Source organism: Alosa pseudoharengus, unplaced genomic scaffold (genome assembly GCF_046254945.1).
Source record: "Alosa pseudoharengus isolate Yale_2024_CS ecotype anadromous, Long Island Sound unplaced genomic scaffold, YU_APseudo_1.1 YU_APseudo_1.1_scf_12, whole genome shotgun sequence".
NCBI classification, from domain to species: domain Eukaryota; kingdom Metazoa; phylum Chordata; class Actinopteri; order Clupeiformes; family Clupeidae; genus Alosa; species Alosa pseudoharengus.
In genome coordinates, this window is record NW_027468587.1 from 18,045,279 (window position 1) to 18,058,727 (window position 13,449).

General features: G+C 42.4%; 1 protein-coding gene across 1 annotated transcript in view; it reads right to left on the reverse strand.

The window, feature by feature from the left end:
• Positions 1-998: 998 nt before the first annotated feature.
• znf236 (zinc finger protein 236) overlaps positions 999-13,449 on the reverse strand; it is an 84,461-nt gene continuing 72,010 nt past the window's right edge. Inside the window, exons 31-32 of the mRNA XM_076280325.1 lie at positions 11,789-11,962; positions 999-3,041 (exon numbers count right to left, since the gene is read on the reverse strand). Coding sequence (XP_076136440.1) covers positions 2,839-3,041; positions 11,789-11,962 — 377 coding nt within the window. The 3' untranslated portion in view covers positions 999-2,838. The remainder of the gene's footprint in view (positions 3,042-11,788; positions 11,963-13,449) is intronic.

Consider the following 13,449-nt stretch of genomic DNA (forward strand, 5'->3'; position numbering starts at 1 on the left):
CCTGCTGTCTGTACCACGTCCATTACGGACACTATCATCACGATTACCACTGCCACCTCCAGCTATGTTGAGCAAAGGGTCGAAATAAGCATGGTATGCTGGACACCGTTATATTCACGCAAAGACGCACCTCCATTCACAGACGCAACGTGACTATCACTGTCAATAGTCGATCATAATCTCCAAAAGGCAGATATTCTCCTTCAGAATCAGAATAGGTGAATAGCATAGCCTACCCAAGACTTCATGACACGTGACAGTTTTTTCGACATTTGGTGTCGGTCAATTTCTGCTTCAATTTGTGCAAAATTATGGCCTGCATCGCTTCCGCGTCATTACAAACAAATGAACGTCTTCGTGTTTCTCGCGTGTAATACAACATTTCCTGAAAACTTTGTGCAGCGAATTTGGGCTTGAACCGAAGCTCTGGACGTCTAGCAACTAGTGGAGGAGAGTACAAATGGAATTTGTCACCGTCTTGGATCTATCGTCTATTTTAACCAGTGTTGTTGTTTGTCGCAATTAAAAATACCCTCAAGGGCCGAATTACATATTATTTTGTAATTACATATTATTTTGTAATTATTTTGTATCTGTTGCCTTGCTTAGTTCTTGTACCTGTCATGAAGTCAGTTCTGGTCTCTTAACTTAATATATATAGGCTAAAGTTTCACAAAAGAACAAAAGAAAAAATCTAATTATCTAACATTGATGGTCTCTAGCTCAATTCTTTTCCACATGGAGAATCATTGTCATCCACCTGCTAAATCGGAACTAGGGGGTCCAATTAAATGTAGAGAGCCCCCTATGAATAAGACACAGGTAAAATGCCTCAATAAAAACATTTGATATCCTTTTGCATTCAATCAAAGTAATTTTCTCATCAGGGTAGACTCATACATACAATTAATAAGCACACAACTCAAACTGATTCAAAATATATAATAATTACATCATAATATAATATTTATATATAATAAATAATGAAACACATAGTCTGTAGAAAAAAAGGCTACATTTATTCTTAAATATTTTAAGGAAATACAAAATACATTCCTGCGACAAACTTTGTACAGTTTAGTTTATGTACACTGTTATAGCAACTAAAATGGGAGAAAAACAACTTCCAGATCAAAGCGACCTGCACAGCAGTTTCAGCATCTATTGGCAAAGGAGGGAAAAAACATTCTCATGGAAATATCCAAAACGAAAAAAAAAAAAAAACATAAAATCTATCATACACTATTTACATTTAAAAAAGGAGGACAATTCCACGCAGTACAAAATGATTGAATGCCATTGAGATTCGATAAATGGCAATGTCCACTAGTAGCGCTAGCAACAGGAAGTGAGTGCCTGACGTTTCGCACACGCTGTGCTTTGCACGGCAGCTTTGACGGCAATGACCGCCACTTGAATTCATAACTGCAGGATCTGCAGGTAGAGATAACATAGGGGGACCTGACATCCCAACAACTCAAGGCTGCCCCCGCATCTTTATGGCAAATAAAACTCAGTAACTGAGAGCAACAACAAAAAAAGAAAACAGAATACAGTAGCTTGCCTTTTATAAAACAACAGAGTGAACATACACATTAGAGTAAAAGTAGCGAGGCAGACATGGAAGCTACATTTAGCTGTAGTGGGGATCGACTGGGACAAGGGAATCGACTGTTTTGCATGGATGGTCTGCTATTCAGATTAACACTCCAACCAAGGACAGCCAACTTTGTGAGGGAGTCCTCTACCTTTCAATCCACTGCATGCTTTATGTGCCAGGCAGATGTCTCTTATCCATCCTCAACATCATTTAAAGTAAATGTTCAATTTAACTTTCATATCCAGAACGTTCTGATGTTAACTGGTTTAGTGTTTGAGGGCATACGTTGTTAATTAGACCACAAGTATCTCGGGGGGGGTTCCCCTCCCAGACATTATGCTGGGGAGCATACTAAGAGCACCCAGAAACTGTACATGTTAATCAGCAGTAATACTCTGCCCCTGGCCATTCCGTTTAAATTCACCTTCACTCGGTTGTTCAACATGCTCTAATGACAAATGCTAACGCAGAGAACAGAGTTCACTTTCTCTGATGGATGAAAGAGGATCTCGCGATGGAAACTTCCACTGACCCCTTGGTTAAGGACAGATCGAAATGAAAGCAACGATTTGGGCTGGTTGACTGCTGCATATAGATGACTTTCCCAAGCACGTGTCTAAATCAGATAAACTCGGAGCGGAGGTCAGAGCTCCTCCATTTGTAAACGAAAGCCGCGCCCGGGAGGTTATCTGAGGCACCGGAAGTGGGAAGAGTCCGCGGCGCACTGGACTGGCCTGCTGTAGAGCGGGCGGAGTTCGTGTCACACATGATTAAGCGGCTCATTGGCTGCTGGGCATTCTGTTAAAGTGCTACTTTTTAACTTTGTTTTTTGGCTAAGCTGTACTAAACAACAGCTGCTCGAAAAAAGGGTGTATGTGTGTGTGTGTATTTATTTATTTTTGGTGACCTTCCACTGACCACTTTTCGATCAAAAGCCATTCCACAGTGTTTCATGACAAATAAATAACCTCTCATGAAAAATCTGACAAGGTCCATAGAGAGAGAGAGAGTGTGTGAGAGAGTGAGCAGGTGACAGAGAGAGAGAGAGATAGAGAGAGAGGGAGAGAGAGAGAGACGGAAGATAGACAGCTAAGATGAAAAGCGCCAGAAAAACAGACTCTGAGCACGCTGGGGGGGGGGCAGGTGTGTGAGTTAATTGGCTCTTGAGGGTCACTGGGAGTTGAGAGGGACGTTAGCAGCACCGCGGGGGGGTAGAGAGAGTGGATAAGTGGGAGGGGCTATGGGAAGACGCCAGAGATGCACTGCCAGTCGGAGGCAGACTCCTGCACCACCTCCTCCAGGTCCAGCTCTGCCGACTCTTCCTCTTCCTCCTCCTCGTCATCATCGTCCTCTTCCTCCTGATGCTCGTCGCCAGTGGTGACTTCCACGCACACCTCCGACTGCTGCTGCCGCCGCTGTGCTCCCTGCTGCTGGGAGCGACCTGAGAGAGAGAGAGAGAGGGGTTTAGAGGGGTTTAATAATTTATTTATAAAACAATTACTGCACTTAAGGACAACCTAGTTATGTGTGTGGTGTAATATATATATATATATATAATAAGAATTGTCAAGTGAAAAAATTTTTTTGCTATGAACGCATTTTAAGAATATTGCAATTTAAATTAATTTTGTCAGGCGCCAAACCAACATTCTAGACTAGAAGTTCAACGTCTCTTTTATTATCATTTTCACTGTTGGGCGCAGGCATCAGAGTAGTGCCTGGTGTCAGTTTCTAAATGACTGAAGTTTCCACTCACTGCCAAGGTAATGCAGTCCATTTAGTAAGGGAGTTTAGTTAGATGGTTGGTCATACAGTAGATAGGTTTCCACTCACTGCCAAGGTAATGCAGTCCATTTAGTAAGAGAGTTTAGTTAGATGGTTGGTCATACAGTAGCTAGAGTAAGCAAACAATAAGTTTGCGTCTGAACGCCTGCTCGGTCGGGAGTGGCTTGACAAGGCTGGCTGCTAGCGTAATTTATTATCATCACAGGGTGTGTAAGCTCGTACCTCCGCGTTGCTACTTACTATAAACTACTTACTGCATGAATTACAGAGAACGATGCTCCTGTCAACAGTTCCATCTGGGCGTTCTTTAAACGTAAATGTACCATTCACTAGACCAAGCAGCGCTTTCTCGTCTGCCTCATTCACTATGTCACTACAGCAAGCTAGCTATCTAGGTGACATTGCATCCATTTCAATTTAACTCAGTGTTCAACACCTTGGTTGAGCCCAAGGACAACTTATTAATAAAAAACAATAACTCACAGACCACCTAACTTTCTAAATATCCAGAAAAACAGGTGTACTTCAACAGTATATACAATACACAGTAAACCATTTGATCAAGTCTACCTTGCTTGTCAGAGGATTAATTAAGTTTTTTTTATTAACTAACCCTGTCTTGACAACTACAAACTATTAAGATGGTTTCCCAAGCTGCTGTAGAGCTAGCCAGGATAGTTCACAGTTAGTTTAACTGGCATGAGGCCTTGTAAGCTTTTACAGATCTCAGACTTCAGGCTGTCTTTTACAGACTTCAAGCTCTGTAGACAGAGTGTGAATGACAATTTGATATCTAATGTTTAATTTATTTACCTAATACATTTTTGGGTTTCATATGTGAAAGAGATAAGATATGGATCAAAATATTATTCAATCACTTTTTTAAAGAGTCACTAAGTTCATTTCAAAAGATTGTGTTTATGTTCGAACACCCCAGCATCCAACAGATGCCTTTAAACCAAAAGACAGGGGGGGATGACCGAGTGTCATGCAAGACCAGGACATGCCCTGACCTCATTTGCTCTGTCCACCTCTCCTGGCAACAGGCCGATGCAATTATGAGCATTTGTAAGGGTTTTGAGAGAGAGAGAGAGAAAGAGAGAGAGAGAGAGAGAGAGAGGGAGAGTGAGAGGTCCCTGAGCACAAATTCTTCATAATTCACTCAACTGATTAAATGGGCTCAAGTGCTTGCCTCTTGCTCCACTCTTTCGCTCTCATACCGTTGTGCGCACACACTATTTCTCTCCATCCACTTGTTCTCCCCTCTCTCCGATCCACTGGCTCTCTCCGTCTCTTTCTGCATGTTCCTTTATCTTTTCCCACCCCTCCCTCTCCTCTCCCTCCGCTCTCCTCCGGGAGACAGGCAGATAGGGAGGATGTGAATAAAGCCACTAAGGCCCCGTACACACGGAGACGCTTTTTGGGTTAAACGCACAGGTTTTGCATCGTCTTGGTCGATCGTCCAAACGAATCCTGTAAACGTACTGCCCGAAACCGCACTTTTTTGAAACCTGGTCCCATGGTGGAAAAATCTGAAACCGTAGCCCTTGCGAGTTCGTTTGGACGGCGAAACCGCATACTTGCGTATTGATGATGTCATTGCCACACCTCAGCTGCCCGGGACTTGACACTTATAGTATTGCCTAACAATACTAGTTTTCATACATGACATTACCTACGATTACACTCAGTAGGATAAATATCACAACTGGTGCTGCACAGCGCCAATAGCTTATCATGACTTGGTGGACTGAACAGTGTTTTCCCTGTGTTTTCTTGATGCATTCTAGCAACTGTCAGTGACGTAAGAGAACTAGTCAGACGTTATTAGGGAAGTGCGGTGTAAGTTTAAATTAATTTGTGCGTAGTGCCAGTGTCATTCATTTAATTTACATGAATAAATGCATTCATAGTCTAGTGAAGTCAGATATGAGCATACAAAGACGCTTAGAACTCATCTCTCTTACACATACTAATGCCAGATGCCCTGATTTCACTCTGTCCTCCAATACTTTAACCATGCCATGCACTAATGCAACTTCTGTCCCTGTTGCCTCTCCCCGGCCTCTGCTGAGAACCAAGCCTGCTCTGCTGGCCAGCTCCACTCCACATCAGCCTGAGCCATGGCGTAGAAGCAAGCATCACAAGCACGGCAGACGGTCCGGACGGCACTCAGGCCCAGCCCAACCTATACGACTGGAAAACCGCTACGCCATTCTGACCGAGGATGAGGAGCCCCTCCTGCCCCGAGACAACCATCCTGGTCCCTCCTCAAAGTCGGCGCCCCCCCGACCCCCACCTCCCCGGACCTCATCAACCTCCACCCTGGTCATCGGCAGTTCCATGGTTAGAGACCTCTGCATTCCCCCATCATGTAGCGGTCCCTCCAAGGTCTACTGCTTCCCTGGTGCCAAGGTCCTTGACATCCAGCAGAAACTCCCAAGCATCCTGGCCTGCCACACCAAGGTCAACAACATCATCGTACACGTGGGCACAAACGACATCAGAGATAAGCAGTCAGTAGCACTGCAGGAAAACTACAAAACTCTCATCACCACCCTGATGGGCACAGAAAAACGCTTTGTCATCTCTGGGCCTCTCCCTACCTACAGAAAAGGTGCTGAGAGATGGTCCAGACTGTTCGATCTCCACACCTGGCTCAAACGCTACTGCGCTTCCCTAAGCATCCCCTATGTCAACAACTGGGGCTTGTTCTGGGAGAGGCCCAGTATGCTGAAGCGTGATGGTCTCCACCCAAACCAACATGGAGCCAGGCTACTCTCTGACAACATAGCGTCCACACTGAGGCATTGACATTCTGTAGAAAATATTACAGATTCACGCCCCCCAGGTATTGATTCGAATGGCATTATACATGTGGATGGGTCTGAGAATGTTTTCTGCAGGGTAACATACAATACTACTACCATAGATCAAGCTGCTTCATGCAATAGCATGACTTATGCTTATAGTTCTATTCCAACGTTGATTTCTACCAAACGTATAGTAAAAAGAAAAGACAAATTTAAAACTAGAAACCTAACAAATATTCTTTCCATACCTCAGCATATTCCTCAAAAGCCAGAGGCATTTTCAGCTAACATGGGTTTACTGAATATAGGTGCACTTACTACCAAAACCTTTGCAATCAATGATTTTATTAGTGAAAAACAATTGGATTTTCTGTTTCTTGTTGAAACCTGGCTGACTTCAGACAGCGAAGCTGTTCTTGTTGAAACTTGTCCCCCAAATTATAATTTCTTCCACTCAATTAGACAAGGCAAACGAGGTGGTGGAATTGCCTCCATTCTCTCAAACAAATATAGTTGCACTAGAGTCAACTTTGGTGAATTCGCTTCCTTTGAGTACATTGCCCTCACTCTGAAGGCTGACCCAGCTGTACTTCTATTAACCTTATACCGCCCTCCTAAACTATGGGCTGGCTTTCTCGACCAGTTTTCTGAACTTATGTCGCTCATCATCACTAGCTATGATCGGATAATTGTAAATGGCGACTTTAATATTCATGTCAATAAGACAACTGATGCTAAAGCCAGTAAGTTCCTTAATGTGTTGGACAGTTTAGAGCTAAAGCAGCATGTTACAGGACCCACCCACAACCTTGGCAACACCCTCGATCTAGTCATTTCTAGAGGGATAGAAGTCACAGACTTATCAGTAAATGATATAAATATGTCTGATCATTATTGTGTATCTTTTAATATAGTACTACATACTCCAAAAATTCATCCCGAAATTGCAATCAAATCGCGACTCTTGGACATTAGAGCAGAACAGCAGTTCATAGCTCTTATAGACTCCATAAATTTAGATATTTTACATCATCCCATTGATCAAATGGTAGAGGCTCTCAATCATGAATTAGGCGCTATGCTTGATAGAGTGGCACCCTTAAAGACTAAAAAAAGGCCCTGTAGCAAACTGACACCTTGGATGAACGAAAATATCCATGATCTAAAAAGATCATGTAGAAAAGCTGAGAGAACATGGAGAAAAACTAAGTTACAGGTTCACCGTGCCATTCTAAAAGAAAAAATAGCAAATTATAATAGAGCTATTCGGAATGAGAGAAGGAACCACTTCTCTAAGGTAATTGCTGAAAACAGTGGAAACTCTAGGGTGTTGTTCTCTACCATTGATAGGCTATTGCATCAAACACCTTTTGATACACTCAGTCAGGCATCCTCTCTAAGATGCGAAGAATTTGCAGACTTCTAGTAATTTCTATAAGGGAGGCTATTGGTAATACAAGTAATATGTTTGATAGTACACCCAAAAACAGCCCCCCAAAATTAAGGTCCTTTAGCACTATTACTCAATCTGAGCTTGGTAAAATTATAACTCAAACCGGCTCCTCAACATGTGTTTTAGATCGATCCAATCCCTACTAGATTCCTCAAAAAACTATATGATAGCTTAGCTCCCTTTATTCTCAAGGTAATAAATACCTCATTAGAAACAGGTATATTTCCAACTGCTTTTAAAACCGCTGTTGTGAAACCTTTACTTAAAAAGTCAAATCTTGACCATACCAATCTGAGCAACTACAGGCCTATATCAAATCTACCGTTCCTGAGCAAAGTACTTGAAAAAGTTGTTTGTAATCAGTTAAATACCTTCCTCAACGAAAACAGTATCCTTGAAAAATTCCAATCAGGTTTTAGATCAAATCACAGCACAGAAACGGCTCTAGTAAAAATAGTCAATGATCTCAGACTGGCTACTGACTCAAACAAAGTCTCAATCCTTATTCTTCTGGATTTGAGTGCGGCATTTGACACCATTGATCATAGCATCCTAATTCACCGCCTTGCGAAGTGGGTGGGTCTCTCTGATAATGCTCTAAACTGGTTTCAAACCTACATTACTGGCAGAGATTTTTATATCAGTCTAGGAGATCATGTATCTGAAAAACATGACTTGCCTTTTGGTGTGGCCCAGGGGAGCTGCCTTGGTCCCCTGTTATTTTCCCTATATATGCTTCCATTGGGAAATGTCATAAGTCAGCATAATGTAAACTTCCATAGCTACGCAGATGATACCCAATTGTATATTTCTGTGGAGCCAACTAACCCAGATGGCCTTTGCTCCCTCACTGCATGCCTAACCTCCATTAATCAGTGGATGAGCAAAAATTTTCTGAAACTAAATGATGACAAAACAGAGGTACTTTTGGTGGGACCAAAACTAAAGCGAGATATTGTTCTTAGTAATCTGGGGAACTTGGCACACCAGGTCAAACCAAAAGTAACAAGCCTCGGTGTCATCTTAGATGCAGAGTTAAGTTTTAAGCCCCATATCAGTAAAGTTACTCAAACAGCCTATTTCCACTTGAGAAACATTGCCAAAGTGCGGCCCTTTTTAACTCAACAAGATGCAGAAAAACTAATTCACGCCTTTATCACTAGCAGGTTAGACTACTGCAATGCACTTTTCACTGGTCTTCCCAAAAAACATCTAAAGAAATTGGCACTCATACAGAACTCTGCGGCTAGACTTTTAACTAAGACTAAGAAGAGAGAACACATCACCCCTGTGTTGGCTGAACTGCACTGGCTCCCTATTTCCTATAGAATTGATTTTAAGGTTATGTTAATTACTTACAAAGCTCTGAATGGCACAGCACCTTCATATATCTCTGAGCTTTTAATATCTTATCAACCACAAAGGAAACTTAGATCATCCAATTCTAATCTTTTAATCGTACCCAAAGTGCTCCACAAACAAAGTGGAGAAGCTGCTTTTATCCATTATGCCCCCAAACTATGGAACACCCTGCCTCTGTACATCAAGCAGGCGAGTTCAGTAAATATTTTTAAAAAAGATCTGAAAACATACCTGTACAGGAAAGCTTTTAGTTAACTCGTCTTATCCTGTAGACTACTTTTTCAGATTATTCTACATCTGCTGCTATTGGAGGGCACAGCCAGCCAGAAGCAGATGGGCTCCCCCTATTAAGTCAGGTTCTGCTCAAGGTTTCTTCCTGGAATATGGGAGTTTTTCCTTGCCACAATTGCCATATGGCGTGCTTGTGGGGGGTAAGAGGGTTAAGGCTGCCAGTCTTATGACATGTCATTTTCTATATTTTTGATATGTTGCTGAGTGGATCATAAACGGCCCCAGCAATGAAGAAATGTGATTGATAATGACTGACTGACTATTATTTTGTTACATGCTTCAAATGTAAAGCACTTTGAGCTGCATTCTGTGTATGAAAGGTGCTATACAAATAAAGCTTATTATTATTATTATTATTATTATGTTAAGCCTATGGTAGATGCGCACTAAATGTGAATGTGCAATTTGATGCAGGCAAAAGTATCGACTGTTACTAACGAAGGTATTATAGCAATATTATAAATGTGGCAACGGAATAGCCTAGAACTTGGGAAGGCCTAACGTTTAGTAGCCTATACACTTGCAGTGATAGCCAAAACTAATGTGAATCGCGGACCATCCTACAACCAAAGAAAGTTAAGGAGATTATTTGTACCTGCGTTAGCCAAATAAAGGACGTGACTGCACCCTTCACAAACCGTAAAAATGAAGTTTATTAGTTTTACAGTTGACAGTTCACTATCAGTCCACACAAACAATTCTGGTTTCCTTGCACTAGCAATTTTCATCGTAGCCTACTCAGTCTCTTTGTATAACCTACAGCACGCAAGCTTTGGTCAATTTCTGTAACAGAAACAGTGCCACCTATAGGCCTGGGATATGAAGTAACGTGTTGAGTCGTGTTGAGATGGATCCGTTTGGACGCAAATATTCTTGATACGGTTCCAGGGAAGACAGAGGAAAAAAAGATCGGTTTGGTACGTGTGGACTAGCCCTAAGAAGCAGAAATATTCCAGCCTAATGCAAAAAACACCTGGCGGTGGTGACCACGAATTCCTCTCAGCCAACACACACGGCGAGCCCAAGGGTGCTCCTCGGCGCCCTCCTTCAGACGGAATGCAAGGCACGTTTTACACGCTAATTTCTGCTATGCCACAGGGGGTTTGGCCAAAGTGCACAGCTGGCTGGTGGTGGCTGCTTTAGAACAAGTCGTGAGGGGCTGGCATGCTCCTAATATAAATGCTGTCAACCAGACATAAACTAAATAGAGCCCACTGGGAATGGCTGATCAAAATGCACAATGAGTGGACTTTTTAGGAAGATGGGTAGCCAGTGTGGGAAAGAGTAGATGATAAAAGGTGTGGGGGCTATCTATGTTTATGTATGTGTGTGTGTGTGTGTGAGTTGTGGGAGTCCTTCAGATGAGTGAGAGTGCCAGGCTCGATTACATGGCGTGGATGATTTGTGCTTTGGCCTGCAGGCACCACCTGACAGTGATGGACATTGCAGAAAGTAACCTGGCACAGCTAACCTGGGGAGATTGGCAGTTTGGCTTAGGCTGTTAGGAAATGTGTGCGTGCGTGTGTGTGTGTGTGTGGTGATTTTTATTGAAGGTGTAGACTGAGCGAGTGAGTGAGGGATGGAGACTGACAAAGAGAAAATGAAGAGAAAGAGATCTTGGTGGAGTGAAAAAGTACCCAGTGCAGGGAGACGGATTAAGCGAGATCAAGTGATTTGAAACAGACTGAGGAATTAAAGGTCACTGAGTACAAAGGAAATCAGCAAAGAGCTAATTTGAGACAGAGTTACAACGCAAGGAGGAGAAGACGGCAAATAAGAAAATGAACACAAAATATTGATGGGAATGAATGGAGTACAGAAATGGAAATACAAGAAAGACCTTTGGCAGAGTAAGAGCCACCAAGCACTAAAATCAGTATTTTTTTTCAATCTGTCAAATTCAGAACACAGTGTAGGAAACACTATAAAGATGTGAAAACTGCAAAACGTCGAACCTTATACGAAAACTTTAATGACAGACCAAACTTTCGGAGCTGGCATGCAATCGTGATCGATACAAAGTGAGGTGGTATTTCATTTTTGATCTTGTGACAATTTTGGACACAAAATACAGACTCAGTGTGCAATGGCCTTAACGAGAGAGTGAGTGTGTACTAGAGAGTGTGTACTATAAGAAAGAATGTGTACTATGAGAATGAGAGCGTGTGTGCATACTATGAGAAGGAGAGAGTGAGTGTGTACTATGAGAATGAGAGCGTGTGTACTAGGAGAATGAGAGCTTGTGTGTGTACTCTGAGAATGAGAGAGTGTGTACTATGAGAATGAGTGAGTTTATACTATGAGAATGAGAGCTTGTGTGTGTACTGAGAATAAGAGAGTGTGTGAGAATGAGAGAGTGAGAGTGTGTACTATGAGAATGAGTTAGTGTGTACTATGAGAATGAGAGAGTGTGTACTCTGAAAATGAGAAAGCGAGTGTGTACTCTGAGAATGAGAGAATGTGTGTGTAATCTGGGTGCTGTACCATATCCGTGCGAGCGCTTCATGTGCAGCTTCATGTTGCTCTTCTGGGTGAAGCCGATGCTGCACACCTCACACTTGTAGGGCTTCTCCCCGGTGTGCTTGACGCGGTGAACCTGCAGTGCGCTCTTCTGGTTAAACGCCCGGTCACACTGCGTGCACTTGAAGGGACGCTCTCCTGCAGGACGCACAAAAAGACAAGCAATTACAATTACATCAGCGGCCAATTAGCTGACATTCTCCGCCTGGTGCAACCTTGTGGTCAGATGCCTTGCTCAGGCTGACTTGGTGGAAGGAAGAACTTGTTACATTTTGGAGCAGATCAGGATCACAGGGAGAATCCACAAATGTATTAAATGACATTGTAAGCTGGTGCTCTTCTAGTTCTAATATGGGGTGGTGGCCACCATGATAGCACATAAAAGTGCACTCAAGAGGCATTTTGTAGCTGTTTCATGTGTTTTATATTTAGCGTTAGCCTCTACAATAAGTTGGTGTCATTACTATTTTTTTCTCAGCAAAAGCCACAACGAAACAGTAACAAATAAATGTTAAGAGACATATCGTGGAGTTTATTTTTTTGTTTTGGCAAGTAGCCGTATAATAAACGGGATAATGTATAGAGCGCCTGTCATTATCGGAAAATAAGTCCCTTCAGGACAAAACAAGTTCTGTTCGCCCTGTTTTTATACATTATCCCTTACGTATATAAGTTGCTTTGGATTAAAGCGTCTGCTAAATTAATAAATTTAATGCAAATGTAGGTACTAACGGAACTGAAGTCTCAATAACTAACCTTTGATGGGTCTCTATCACATCGCAAGCTCAATTCAAGACCCCAGCATCCCTGTCATTCATGTGATAATTCCTCTTCTCTCTTTTATCAGGGCAGGCAGTGATGTACGCTCTGATATACGCTCCCATTCACTCCCTGCCACTGAGAAGATTATTTAAGGATAAGAGGCACAGGTGCACGTGCATGCATGCATCGCATATCATGTGCATAGATGTGCATCGTAAGAGTACTTAAACTTATATATAGCATAAACTTCCTACTTTGCACAACCTTGCAAATGCAATGCTATACTCAGTTGCTCTCTCTCTCCCTCTACTCTCTGTCCTTCCTTTTGGAACGTCACACACACACACACACACACACACTTTTCATCCAATGCAAAGATGTGCTTTCATTGCATATCCTGTTTGCTTTGTGTTTGTATGTGACTAATTTGGTAACTGGGATACAGATAGTGGGAGAAGGAGAGGGAAAGAGGGGAAAAGTTGTGACACCGTCACATTAATTTAAGTGTTCCTTAACATTTATTATTGCACAGAACATTACTCTGATTTCATATAATATTTATGTATGAGGAATGATATTCATATGTATACCTGTGTAATATATTTATTTTCCACTGTGGTTTTGGTAAGAATGTGGGGTGTCTCTTTAAGGGTTCGGCCACCCGCGTTTCCCATCACCGCGCACCCAAGCTTACTTAGGTGGGTGCATCAGGTGTGTGGGGCGGTCCGTGGAGAGATTCAGCAAGTGCGGGTGTGTTTGAATACGTGGCGCCAGTATTGTTTGCTGCAGCTACAGAAATTTAAAGCTAGTTCCCTTTGGTTTGATAGCTCTTCAAACTATACCTTAAGACAGGGGTCCCCAAC